Below are 13416 nucleotides of genomic sequence, written 5' to 3'. Positions count from 1 at the left end.
TAACAAAATTTTAATGCTGCCTTTGACTTTCAATAGCAAGTGTTTGACGGGTTAGGTTATAATTCACCGACGTACAGCAGGCACTTCTCTCATTTTCTTCACAGCAACGAGAAATCTAAGGGTGATCTCTGGTGAATCAAAGTGCCAAATTTCCTGCCAAGTCTATTATAGCTGGTAATGACTTTTTTAAATTATTGCTCCAAGTTCCAAAATAAACTTAAACTCACGAGGTGATGGAAGGAGAATCAGCTGCCACTGAGCTTATTTGCATGAGAAATTCTGCTGTGATTACACAACACAGCAAGCTGGGGATGCTTTGGCTGAGGGGTTCTCGGGTTCCGGGGAGACATCATCATGGGGCATCCTTATTCCCGGGCTATTGTGTGACATGCATGGTGCACAGCCAGGGCCCCCCACCTAGGCTCCTGCCTGGGTGAGGTAACAGACACACAGGCACACCTGATGCACACAAATACACATGATACACACTCCCAAGCCACGTAACCCTGGAGCCCCACACAAAGGGAGGGCTGGTAAAATGAGGACCCCAGATGCACTGCTTGGCCTTCAGGAGACTGACAAACACCAAGGTGAGCCGGTGTGCTTCCAGCACCTGGAAAACCACATGCTCATGGCGTGGCCAGGCACACGCTCTGCTTGTGAGCATGGGAAGGCCCCTGGAGAACACGCAGTGCATGGGTGCACTGGGAGCACAAGGAGCCATGGTGCACATAGTCCATGCTAAATGCAGAGACATAGTGATGGTGAGTCTCTGGAGAAACTGGTGTGGACTAGATCAGCCCTCTTGGAAAGGTGTGAAGCAACGACTGGAAAGCCAGAAGTACACTGTGTGCTCCAGGGGGTGGTTCAGAGCAGTGAGGAGCAGCACAGCCGTGAGGGCCGGCCCAGCTCTGAGCCCACTAGCTGTGTGGTCCTCCCTGCACTCCGCCTCTCCGCTGGCACCCCAGGGGCCAGACGGTGCCCCCCTCCAGTGGCTGCCATGTGGACAATAGCTGTCTGTGAACACAAACGACAGCAAGTGTCAGGAGCCTGGGAGCTGTGCATTAGTATCCCGCTGACCCCGCCTGTCTTTGTCTTGGGCGTTAAGCCAGCTGCTGCACGAAGCTGTGTCACAGCACAAAGGAGGTCAGTTTGGAGGCCATCAGTGTGGAGGCTGGAGTGAACACGGATGATGGACAGGACCCCCCCGTGGCTGCGGGTACCACCCAAGCACCGCCTGAAGCACCTCTTAGAAGGCGAGCAAAAAAGTCAGAGAGGAAGGGATCAGTGTTCTTCCACTGTGACCAGGAAGCAATTCTCTGTGTGTGCAAGTACATCTGTGTCTGTGCACAATGTGTCTGCACACTTATGTGTGTGGGTGTGAATGTGTGCACACATGTCTATGCATGCCCATGTCGACATGTGGTTTTGTGTGTACAGGTGTGTGCACAGCTGGATGTGTTTGTGTGTGTGGGTATGTGTGCAAGTTGTGCGTGGGGGTGTATACATGTGTGAATGTGTGTGTACGTGTGGCAGTGTGTACGCAGCTATGAGTGTGCATCTGTGTGCATGTGCATATGTGGGTATGTGTGTGTGCCAGTGTGTGTAAGTGTGTGTGTTCTTGTGGGGGGGTATATGTGTAGGTGTGAGTGTGCATCTGTGCGGGTGTGTCTTGTGCAGGTGTGTGTACGCAGCTATGTGTGTATCTGTGTTTTTGGTGTGTGTGTGTGTGTGTGTGTGTATGTGATCAGGCCCTCAACCCTCACTCCCCTGTGGGAGAGGCCCCTCAGCCCGACCCAAAGGTCTCCCTTCCTGGAGGCTTGTCCTGGGCCCTCGTGCTTACTGGAAGACACCCATGCCCACAAGGCCCTCACCACCCCCGATGCACAGTGGGACCCTGGGGACAGGAGCTTCAGCCTTGTGCACGGGCTCATGGCCATGGGATGCATGAGGTTCCGGTGCTGTGGCCTGTGCACATGCAGCCCTGCACGCTGTGCCCCAGTGCAGGAGGGGCCACCAGCTGACATACTTTCTCCCCAGCGTCCAGGCCACGTCATCCCTTCCATTCTTCCCTCTTTCTTCAGCTTCCGGGATAATGAAGGGCACGGACATTCCCTAACGTCAGTCTCCAACCGTCAGCCTTTCCCAGCGTGGCTTACGATGTGGATGCGCAGGCCAGTCCTTCCAAAGGGCAGCAGCTCTTCCCACCAGGGATGTGGGGGTAAGAGCTCTCAGAGCACGTTCCAGGAGACACCCGCGTGGACCTGCAGGGACCCAGCTCTGGGTACAGGAAGCAATCTGTCCAGTCAGGGTGACTTGTATGACCACCAAGGGCACCTTCTGCAGGGAGCTGGGCACAGTGTTTCATCTGAAGGGTCTGCTAAGCAGGCTGTGGTGAGAAGGCCTGTCCAGGCAGTGCCCTGGGGGCATCCTTGCAGTAAGGACAGAGACGAGGGGCAACGGGTCAAGGGTGCTCACCGGCTGGGCTCAGCCCTTCTTCCACCCCTGGGACCTGGCCAGAGCTTCCATATCCCCAGGTGCGCTCACCTTCTTTGAATCTACACTCCGGAGTGTGACTCCAGCCATTTGAGACCCCGGGGAGTAACCCCAGGGACTTGCTGAGCAAAGCCCCTGTCCCCCAGAGCGGCGAGGGCTACTGTGACACCAGGTCTCCAAGATTAGTGACAGCTCAAAGTCAGTGTCCAGCACCCCCGAGAGCCGGTCATTTCCTCTAACCACGCCCCTCTGGGCAGTTCCAAGCACTGTGGCACACAGTGGGAGCGCGTCCCTGCCAGCCGCACTGGCCCAGCCCCACAGCCCTTAGTTTCACCTGTGTTGTTCCACGGATGATGGTTCGTCCCTTCTCTCTGGGACCTTGGTCTACCTGTTCACACCTGTAGGTCCTCTGGGGCGTTTCCATCACTGGGAACAGTGCTGCTGCTGTGGGCATCCTCATGAGTCTCTGCATGGATGCAGGTGTGTACATCTTCCAGGCCGATGGCAGATGGGACAGCTCGCCAAGTTGGATGTGGTTGTACCTTGAGGAGAAACCGCCAAAGGTCTTGGGAAGTGGTTTTGCCAGTTCGTTCTGTGCCCAGGCTCCTTGGGAGCTCCGACCACCCTGTGTTCTCAGCAGTGCCCGGTGCGGCCCTCCCAGTGGCCCAGGCACCTCCGGCGGTTGCGTTCCCTCCTGGCGGAGGCTGGCATTCCCATGACACACTAGCCGTATCCATCTCCTCTGGCCTCCGGTCTGTGTGGAGGCCTCACCTGTGTTTTACTTGGAGTTTTGCATCAAGGTTTTCAAAAGCTCTCAGGGGGTGCTTGGAATGAACAAAGTTTGAGACAAGACACGGTCTGGCCAGAAAATCCTGCTTCCCAGGCAGCCCAGGATGTCCAGAGGTCGCCAAAAATTTCAGGTGCTTCCCCTCAGGGTTTCTGACCTCACTGACTCCTAAAATGGAAATGCTAGGCCTGGGTTCCTCCTAAGTGGGGCCATCAGGTACATCTTGAATGAAGGAAAATAACTTCAAGCTGCCACTCCTTGCTTGGAGTGAGCCTGGGGACCTGCAGGTCAGCTTCTGGACATGGATGGCTCTGTGCCCCGCTTTGACTGCAAAAGACCCCAGAGCTCCTACATCTCTCAGGAGCATTGGGGCCACCTCCAAGGAAGTGGCTGCTGGGAGAGCACCGGGCCCCTAGGGGGTTGCTGCGCCGGCTTCTGGGGGTCCTTCGTCTCACTGCTCAGGGCGGCCCTCTCTGCTGGCAGTGATATTTTCCTCAAAATCAGTGAAGTGAAGGCTCTGGCCGTGCTATTCAGCCCTAGTGTCCACTAACTTTACTGCTGGATATCCAGGCTGCTCTCTGCCAGCAGGGGTGGGTGCCTGGATGCCCCACAAGACCCTCCTGGGGGGAGAGAGCTTTCAAAGGCACAAGGACACATGGCGTCAGTCACTCCCAAGCACAGGACCTGTTTCAGCAGGATGTCGGCAGGAACATACCAGTTTGGCCAGGGAGGGGGGGGACTCCCAGCCCCTGAAATCTCAAGCTCCTGTGAGAGGCCCCCAGGATCAGCACCTTTGCCTTGGGAGACGCTCCTGCGGCTGCGCACCCCTAGGACCCAGTTATGAAGCCCAGGTTCCTAGGGCTCAGCGGACAAAGACGTGGCTGCTGAGTGTAGACTGGAGTCGATGATGGACATGGATCAGGTGGCGGAGGATCTGGGGGTGCTGGAGACCCACACCGGTTTAGACGTGGCCCCTTCTCAGCTCCACCTTGTGAGACTTGGGCCTTCCCATCTCCCCAAATGTGTGGGATTTGTGTATTTTTAAAACGATTTTTATTTATTCATGGGAGACATAGGCAGAGGGAGATGCAGGCTCCGTGCAGGAAGCCCGATGGGGGACTTGATCCGTGGACTCCAGGATCACACCCTGAGCTGAAGGCAGACACTCAACCACTGAGCCACCCAGGAGTCCTGGATTTGTGTATTTTTAACTTGAAAAAATCTCTGTTTTCATGTTTAGGGACCATTTTAAATAAATACACGCATTTGAGGACAGCTCTGAGGTCTCTGCAGCCCTGTTGGCCTCACGGTCCCGCCACACATGCCTGTGGCTCCTGTGGGGCAGCTGCCCCCTGTCTGGGCTCTGGGTCCCTGTCCTGCTATCTCCCTCCTGCTCTACTCTCCCTCTCTCTGTCTGGTCTCCCATCCTCTGTCCACATCTGCTTCTCTATCACTGGCTCTTCCTTTCTGCTCCTTGGCCTCCATCTCCCCCTCCCGTCCCGCCTTGACCTGTTCTCCAGTCAGGTCACACGCGTAGGCCAGACCCGCAATCCCATGCATCCCCCGCGGCCAGCGCAGTCCCTGCACCTGCCAAGCCTGCCGCCTTCCCTCCCCGCCTGGTGCCTGCCCCTGCCCCCAGGCCCCGCCTCCTGCCCCCTCACCTTGTGCCCCCCCCCCCCCCGCCCCACCTCATATCCCCTCCCCCCACTGCCTCCTGCCCAGGCTGGCTCACCTGATGGGCGCGGCCTCATCTCCACGGTCCAGCCAGTCCTGGGGCGGGATGATGTACATGCACCACAGGCCCCAGTTGTAGCCGTGGGCCGCGCTGGCGTACTGCTGCACTTCGAACGTGTCGTACTTGATGTTGTCAATGGCCGGCAGGACGATGCGCCGGCGGTCCTCCTGGATCCGCATGAGCGCGGGCTCAGCCCTGCAGAGGGGTATGGGGCCTGTGAGGAGGGGCCTGGGTGCGGGGACCTCCAGCCTGTGCCCCAAGGAGGGGCCTGCACCCCACGGGCAGGGTGACACTGGGGGGCCCTGCCGGCTGGCTGCAGTGCAAGGGTGTCGGCCCTGAAGCCCTGGGCCTGTATGGCCGCAGACTGCCCTCCTCTTCCTGCGGCACCCCCTGCAGGCCTGCTGAGCCTGCCACTGGCCTGCTTCACAGCTCGGCCACTCCCTCCACCAAATCCCACTCCCTACCCCTCCTGCCCTGCTCCTGTGGAAGGTACACTCACTCACAAGCACTAATTTGAGGACCCGTTATGCGCCACACCCTGGTCTAACCAACTGGAATACATTCCTAAACTTAAAAAAAAAAAAATCCATGCCTCACAGAGCTTATGGCCTGTTGGAAGGATAAGACCCACACAACAGTATGCAGTGGCCCTGACAGGGTGGGGAGCGGACATTAACATATAAGGGAAAGGATGTTAGAAGGTATCAGGTACCCTGTAGGAAAGAGAGCAAGGTAAGGGTGAGTTGGGGTTGCAGTTTTAAATAGGGTGTTGATGTAGATTGCCCTGGGCAATGACCAGAGGAGGTGGGGGCTGGTAGGTGTCAGGGGGATGGGCGAGCATGTGGTCAGTACTGCAGCCCTGGGGTGTGTGGCTAGAGTGGAGAAATGGGGGAGCGTATACGTGGTGAAGCCAGGGAGCAGGGGGACCCAAGGACACAGGCTCTTGGGCAACCTCTCTGGGCAGCAGCCTGAGTTGCAGAGTCTCTGTGGGGTGCAGGGGGTGTCCCCAGGGAAGCAGGTGCAGCTGCTTCCACATCCTGGAGCAGCTCCACATCCTGGAGGTGTCCTGTCTCTGCAAGGACCTGCTACCCCCAGAAGCCGACCTCTGAGCTGGACTTCTGAGGTCATGGGCCACCCACTGCCCGGATGACCCGGGGCTAGAGCTGCAGTGATGACGGGCAGGGGTGGGGGATGTCCAGGTGTGGGATCAGGCAGGGCAGCCTGTGGGGGTGGGTCCTCTGGTCCCACCTGGCAACACCTGCCACGCGGCCTGTCCCTCTTCCCATCCTGCTGAGCCTCAGCCTGGTATTTACCTGCCTTTCAGCTTCTCAAGGAGGATTAATTAATTACTGTCAGCACAGTCCCTGTGGTGAAGAGCCCTCTCCAAACGCCTCATCTGCTAATGAGCCAGGATCCTTGTGGAGGTGGCTCTGGGAAGGGACAGCTATTTACAGACAGATAACTGGGTTTTCAGTTGTTAAATTGAAGTTACACTGGTTTGAAATTGCATTTGAAGTGACAGACTCATGGCTCTCCCAAACGGCTTCCAAATGCCCTAGGGAGCTTACGATCCCGCAGAGGGAGGCAAGCTACCAAGTATGGTTGTGCAGTGGGCAACCCACACAACACCATGGAGATACCCTGGCAGGGACAGGTGGGGACCTATAAGGAATGATAGAAAGTGATCCACATAGTAGGACAAGGACGGCTGCCTCTCGAGGGCAGCAGAGCGGAGAGAAATGGGGGCTGGGACAGGAAGTCAAGCAGGAGAAACTGGCTTCTCTGTCAAACACATAGGGGGACAGAACCAACCCTTGTGACAAATGTGTGGTCCTGGGGTGGCTGAGAGGCTCCCAGAGAAGGGAAGGGAAGGCTCCACCTGCCTAGGAGATGCCGAGGCTCTGCTGCAGCGGGTGGAGGACACCAGAGCCTCCCAGAGCAGCAGGGGACCCGGGAACCACGCACGGCAGGGTCCAGCCCACCAGCCCTCGGTCGGCATGACCACCGCCAACCCTCCGTCCCCATGGGCAGTATCCCAGGGAATGTCTCATGCTGGGCATCACAGGGTTGAAAAAATATGCATTGGGAGATGTGATATAAACACCGTGAGTTTTAGTTTCTATTGAAATGGGGCAAGCCTGCCACCGGAGCCCACTCTTCCCTGAGGCTCAGCGACGGTGCCATGGCCACCCCTGTTCACGGGAGACCCGCCCACTGCAGGTTTAACTCCGAGTCCTGAGAGCAGAGCATCCTGGACTACGTGGGTGGCCCTAAATCCCATGAAAAGGACCTTCCTAAGAAACAGAAGAGGAGAGTGAGACACATGGTAGGGGGACAGGGGGCCGTGTGAGGACAGAGCGCTGTGGCCACAGCCCAGGGCTGCCGTGGGATCCACAGGCTGCAGGCAACAAGGAAGGACCCTCCCCAGCTGCCTCCAGGAGCTGTGGCTTGGCAGACACTTGTGTCCCCTTCACGGACTTCGGGCCCCAGAACAGAGAGAGTAGCATCTGTTGCTTAGAGCTGTCTGGGTTGTGGCCATCGGTTCAGCAATCCGGGGACGCTGGTGGGCAGTTTCACCCTCCCTCTGCTTGCAGGCCACTCTCCATGTGTATGCTCATTTGTCCAGAGGGTCCCCTCACCAGCCAGGCCACCTCAAACCAGGCTGTCCCCTGTGGCCCCGGTTTGCAATCCCGGGAAGTATGGGTGTGACCCCAAGGACCTGGAGCCAGGTGCCCTCAGGGGCTTCCCGGACACCACACACATGCAGTCCTGGCAACAATCCCCCATCCCGTGCTCACTTCCAACATCCCATCTGAATACCGGGAGACAAGCATGCCTCGCCCTCCCCTGCCTGCACCACGTGGGCAAGCTGGACGTCCTGCCGGGCCTCGTTCTCTAACCTAGCACGTTCCCGCAGGATTGTCGCCCCTGCCCTTCCCCTGGCCACGATATTTTTCTCTCTCATTTGCACGGGGCCTTGTGCACACACGCTAGGGCACCCCCACACATGCAGCCATAGGAAGAGTTAAGGGTACAGTCAGCACTTTCCAGGAAACCCTGAAGCACATCCTGCTATTCAGTCAAGATGTCCTTGGGCTCCTGCTGTGAGGACATCAGTGCACCACCTGCTTAGGGACAGCGGGGCCTGGACCACCCCTGGTCCAACACCTCCTGGGGACCCAGCCCCCCTGTTGATGGTGGATAACTTGCCAGACAATTGACACCATTTTTACAGAATGCACCCAGCCCTCCTGCTGGGGTGTGGGGTGCCTCTAGGTCATCCCACACACCTGCTCCTGAGTCACCTGCATACCCCTGCCACTTCCCGGCCCTGTTCCCCTGAAGGCGTCTCATTAGAGACCCACTTCGCCCCTGCACAGTGGACGAGAGGTCTCCACAAGACAGGAAATTGTTTCCAACAGGCGCCCAGTGGCTTGGGCTGCGAGCAGCTGACCAGGACCTGGGGGCGACACGGGCACACAGCAAGTGCAGCAAAACTGTGTGTGTTCCCTGATCTGAGGCCACAAGGCCACACTTATTCTGCGCTATGACCTGTGGAACCGCTGGCCAATCTGATTCCCTTTGGGAGCAAGATGGGGGCACAGACCAGTCCTCACATGTAATGCCCTGAGGTCGGCGCCTTGCTAGCGGCCTTGGCCTGGTGAGCTAGGTGCAGGGAAGCCCCAGGCTCGTCTGCTGGCTGATGCACGGAGTCCCCAGAGCCAGCCCCCCACCAGCTCTGCCCCTGGTGACCCACTCTCACCAGCCCATGCCGAACTCCACGTGGGCATCGAAGAATCCGACCACTGGGGCCGTGGCCACCTTCCAGCCCTGCAGCCGCGCCCGGATCAAGCCTTCCCGCCTGTTGTTGCGGACGATCTTCACCAGGCCTGGGTACCTCCTGTTAACATACTGGTCCAGGCTGGCCTTGAGTTCCACTGCAGGGGACACAGACATGCCTCAGCACAGCCATGCCCTGGGAGGGCCCCAAGGTTGCCCCAAGTTGGTGCGAGCAGGCTGGAGCACCACGTGCCCTGGATCTGTTGAGGACGAACTGCCGTGGCCAGATGTGCTTCCAGGGGCCAGGGAGACCACGGAGCGACAAGATCTCCCCCCATGAGGCTGGGTCTCCAGTGTTGGAGCAACAAACAAACCCCTACCCCACAAGACTGCGTGGACAGAGGCATGAGTCACAGACACGAGAACTCGGGACTGAGTTACTCCCGGCAAAGAGGAATGACGTCCACGGCAGATGAATGGGCACACACACGTGGTCCATCCACGCTGTGGGATACTCAGCCATGACCCCTGCTACACACACATGAACCCTGAGGACACACACCCTCTGAACCCACTTCTCTGAGGCCCCATTAGGTGCCACATTCGCAGAGATGGAGGGTGGGATGGGGCTGTGGATGAGGCTCAGTGCTTCGTGGGGACAGACCTGCAGTTTGGGAAGATGGATAGTCCCAGAGACAGAGGGTGGGGACAGCTGCACACCAGCGTTAAGTGTGCATCATGCCCCTGAGTCATACACTTATGTTTTAAATGGTCGATTTTAGGAGAATTTCAGGTCAGTAAATTATTACAAACTCGATGAAGGCACAGGTACAAACCCAGGACCTGCTTGAGGAGGCGCCTACAGGCCAAATGTGCACCCAAACAGGCAGCCACAGCAGATCAAGGCCGATGGGGAAGAAGGTGGTTGTCTCTCCAGGCAGCTGGGCAGGGACTCCCCTCACCCTGCACTCAGGCCCAGTGGCCACCGCCCCTGGAAGCCACCTTTCCCTGGGACCCAGGAAGGGCAGCTGGTCCTTCCCAAGAACTGCCTCCTGCCCTCATCCTGCCTTTCTAGGGAAGGTGACCACCCAGTCCTCACTCCTTTCAGGGGTTCGGTTCAGGGCTCCACAGTATATACATCCACACCAGCCCTGGGTTGGACATGGCACCTCCTGAGGGCTTTGGACAATGCCCCAGATTCCCCTCCTCCGGGGTGCAGAGGAGACGCCACAGGGATCTCAGTCTGGGGGCCGTCCATGGCAAGTTCAGGCTCTTGGCTCTGCTCGTGCCAGGCAGGCATGGGATGTGTGCCAGGGGGCCCAATGGGGCCCAGCTCCTCTCCAGCAGACCCTCTCCTCTGTCACTAGCAAGGAGTGAATGGTGTGAGCAGCATGTAGGGGAGCTCAGCCTGCCAGGGCTTTTCTGGATGACATCTATAAGGGATGAACAGAGCCCCCAAATGCAAATCTACCCAGTACCACAGAACAGGACCTTATTTGGAACTACAGCCTCTATGGATATAGCCGGTTAAGGATCCTGAGGCGAAATCCTGCTGGATTTAGGGTGGCCCTAATCCAACAACAGGTGTGCCATACAGGGAGGAGGCAACATGAAGACAAGGCAGAGATGGGAATGATGCACTACCGGCCAAGGCCCAAGGGTACCAGCCGTCCCCAGAGCCAGGAGAGGTGGGGAGAACTCTGGCTGGAGCCCACTGGAAGTGCGGCCAGCCCAACCCACCTCCAGGTCTCTGGCTCCCAGCTGCAGCACAGCTGTGCTCTCGAAGTGCCACACTGGCCCCTACTCACCACTGTCACTGTTGTCGTCCACCAGGATGACCTCCTTGAGCAGCCACGAGGGTGTGCGGTTGACCACGCTGTGCACAGAGCGCAGGATGACAGACAGGGCCTCGTTGACAAAGATGAACACCACAGAGATCTGGGGCAGGTCGGTGGCATGGGTCATCTGTCTGCACCTGTGGGAGACACAGTTGGCAGTCAGCAGGCAGCATGGGTGTCAGACATGAGACATGCTGCTCAGCCGGCTCTGCTCTTATAAACAGAAGAGCAACAACAGGGCCAAGGAGGATGCCCAGACTCCAAGATTCCGTCCGTCAGAAGCCGTGGGCTTGCATGTTCTGGGTCTCAGCCTACCGAGTCCGTGCTGATTCAGGGAATGGCTGTCCAATCAGGTTGTAGCCTAGTGTGGCAGCATCTATGGTGAATTGTGCACCCTGGGTGTGGCCCGAAACTGAAACCTGGGTGGCAGGTGATGGGCTACAGGGGGGGCAGTGTGACAGTCAGCTGAGGGCTGCTGCCATGGATGTGAAGTCTGCAGGGACCGACTCATTGGGGCTGAAGGGACCAGCGTTGGCCAAATCTAAGGACTGAGGAGTACAAGAAGAGAATGTGCAGGTTTCCTGGAGGTCTTGTTGTGGGGGCTGCGTGAGGGGGGCCAGGCGAGGGGGCCAGGTGAGGGGGCACAGGCAAGGAAGGTCTGGTTCCTAGATGTAATTAAATGTTGCACTTTTGCTAACTAGCCTGTAGAAGGTACCGGGCTGTGGGCTGCTGATATAATAAAAATGGAGGGAATGAATTCACCAGGGGGCAAAGGGAATGAACAGGAACTTAGCAAATGTCAAAAATAAGGTGATGGAAAAGAGAGAAAACAGGAGTAATGGAAAAACAGAAATATACATGGAAGGAGCCCAGTCAATTTTGCTGCCACAATAAATATAAACACACCAAATCTCTCCTTAAGATGGCAGAGACCACTCACTCGGCCACACAGTCATTTTCACACTCTGCACACACTCTCACCCACATTTTCACTCACACACTCACGTTCATGCCTCATGCTCTCACATGTTCACACTTACAACCCTGCTCTGAAAGACCATCTTCCCTCCTATGAAGTGAATGCAGTTGGGGTTTTGAACCTGAGCCATTGGTAGCTCCCCACCAAATGCCCCAGGGCCAGGTGCTGCCCTGGTGCAGGTGGGAGATCACCAGTGAGCCTTCTTAGCTCACAGCTGGAGGGACACAGTTGTTCATCAACACCATGTGGACGTGGCCACAGGTGCACAGCCACGGTGACTTCATCACTCAGAAAAATGCCATCTGACAAGAAGACTACACTCCATTTTTCCTTGGAGGAGTAAGGTTGAAATGTACCATTTTTATGAACTCTCACAATGTACACAACAGAAAAAACAGTTGAGGATATAAACACATCTTGAGGACGACAGCTGGTGGTGGGAAGCATCAGGAATGGAAGGATTGCATAGGCTGATGGGCTGAACTCCCTGCACCTGCTCCCACCTGTTCACTGTCCTCCGTTGTGGTCTCCCTCTTATCTGCAATTTGGAGTCTCCCTGGAATGCAAGTGCCTGAGAGCAGGCTCCTTCACTACCATAGCCCAAGGGCACAGAGCTGGGCCTGCACACATAAGCTGCCTAGCACACATCTGTTAACAAAGGATGTACACTCACAGGCCCTAACACATGGGAGCATCCCCACTGTCTCAACTTGCCTCATCCCGGGCATGGGGACTGCTGGGGCTGCTTTCTCTGCCTCCCCAAGGGACCTCTGAGGTAGCCACTGGGCCACATGTGGCTGTCCTAAGGACTGGCTCTGTCTCCTGAGGTGGAGGAGGTATGTGCTGGGGGCTGGAAGCGTGAGGCCCACAGGACAGAGGAGTGTCTGCCCCCATTGTGGTGCACAGACAAGAAGCAGTGGACACAGGCAGGGTGATTTCACAGAGGAAGGGGTGGAGACAGTGGGGCCATGGGTGGGGACCCTGGGGCCATCTTTAGACCAGGCAGCCAAGGAGGAGCCATGACCAACCCGGCAGTGAGTTCAGTCCTGCCTTGTTCAGCTCAGCTGAGTAACAAACATCACAGAGAGCTCGGCCTAGACCACAGACATGTGCTCCTCCCAGTCTGGAGGCAGGGAGGCCAGATCCAGGTGCAGAGGGCTGGCTCCTCCCAAGGCCTCCCCTAGGTATGCAGACACTGTCTTCCCACTTTCCCACTGTGTCCTCAGTGGTGGTGCCTTGTGTGTGTCTGCACCCTGCTCTACTCTTCCGAGGGGATTCAGTCATATGGGACAGATCTGGGTGACCCCACTTTGCCTGTCACCTCCAAGTCACATCCTGAGGTGTTGGGGGTTTGGGCTCCTACGTATGAACTAAGGGGACACAGTTCAGCCTGTAACAGACCCAAAGGATAGGGAGGAGCCAGCCACGTGGAGAACCAGGGGACAGGGAGCCTGCAGATGGGGTGCACTGGGCATAATGAGAAACAGGCTGTACTGGTGTGACAGACTGTGCTGGCATGACAGGATGTGCTAGCATGGCAGGATGTGGAGGGCACCATGACCCTGCCTTGGTGGACGCTCAGCACCCCTCTCCAGTCTCCACAATGTAGACATGCGTTGCCTGCTGCCTCCCTCCCCTGAGGCCATGAGTCTCAGGGATTCATTATGGTATGGCACTGAATGAGGCAGCAGCTGGACGCTAGAGCCCTGCTCCTCGGGCTTCTTGGCCATTCCTAGCTGGCAGTTGGGGCAGAGGACCCTACTGGGCCCTGCAAGGTGCCTGATCTCAAGACTTTCCACGT

General features: G+C 57.3%; 1 protein-coding gene across 5 annotated transcripts in view; it reads right to left on the bottom strand.

The window, feature by feature from the left end:
- Positions 1 to 13416, bottom strand: part of GALNT9 (polypeptide N-acetylgalactosaminyltransferase 9) — a 79780-nt gene that overhangs the window by 28019 nt on the left and 38345 nt on the right. For 4 of the 5 annotated variants that reach the window (XM_038574677.1, XM_038574678.1, XM_038574675.1 and 1 more), the window contains exons 3-5: positions 10607 to 10773; positions 8782 to 8956; positions 5016 to 5213 (exon numbers count right to left, since the gene is read on the bottom strand). In XM_038574677.1, coding sequence (XP_038430605.1) covers positions 5016 to 5213; positions 8782 to 8956; positions 10607 to 10773 — 540 coding nt within the window. Of the gene's footprint in view, positions 1 to 2029; positions 2717 to 5015; positions 5214 to 8781; positions 8957 to 10606; positions 10774 to 13416 lie in introns of those variants that run through there. The other variant, XM_038574680.1, reaches the window with a different exon arrangement.

The sequence above is a fragment of the Canis lupus genome, chromosome 26 (genome assembly GCF_011100685.1).
Source record: "Canis lupus familiaris isolate Mischka breed German Shepherd chromosome 26, alternate assembly UU_Cfam_GSD_1.0, whole genome shotgun sequence".
NCBI classification, from domain to species: domain Eukaryota; kingdom Metazoa; phylum Chordata; class Mammalia; order Carnivora; family Canidae; genus Canis; species Canis lupus.
This window is presented reverse-complemented; position numbering and strand designations above follow the sequence as displayed.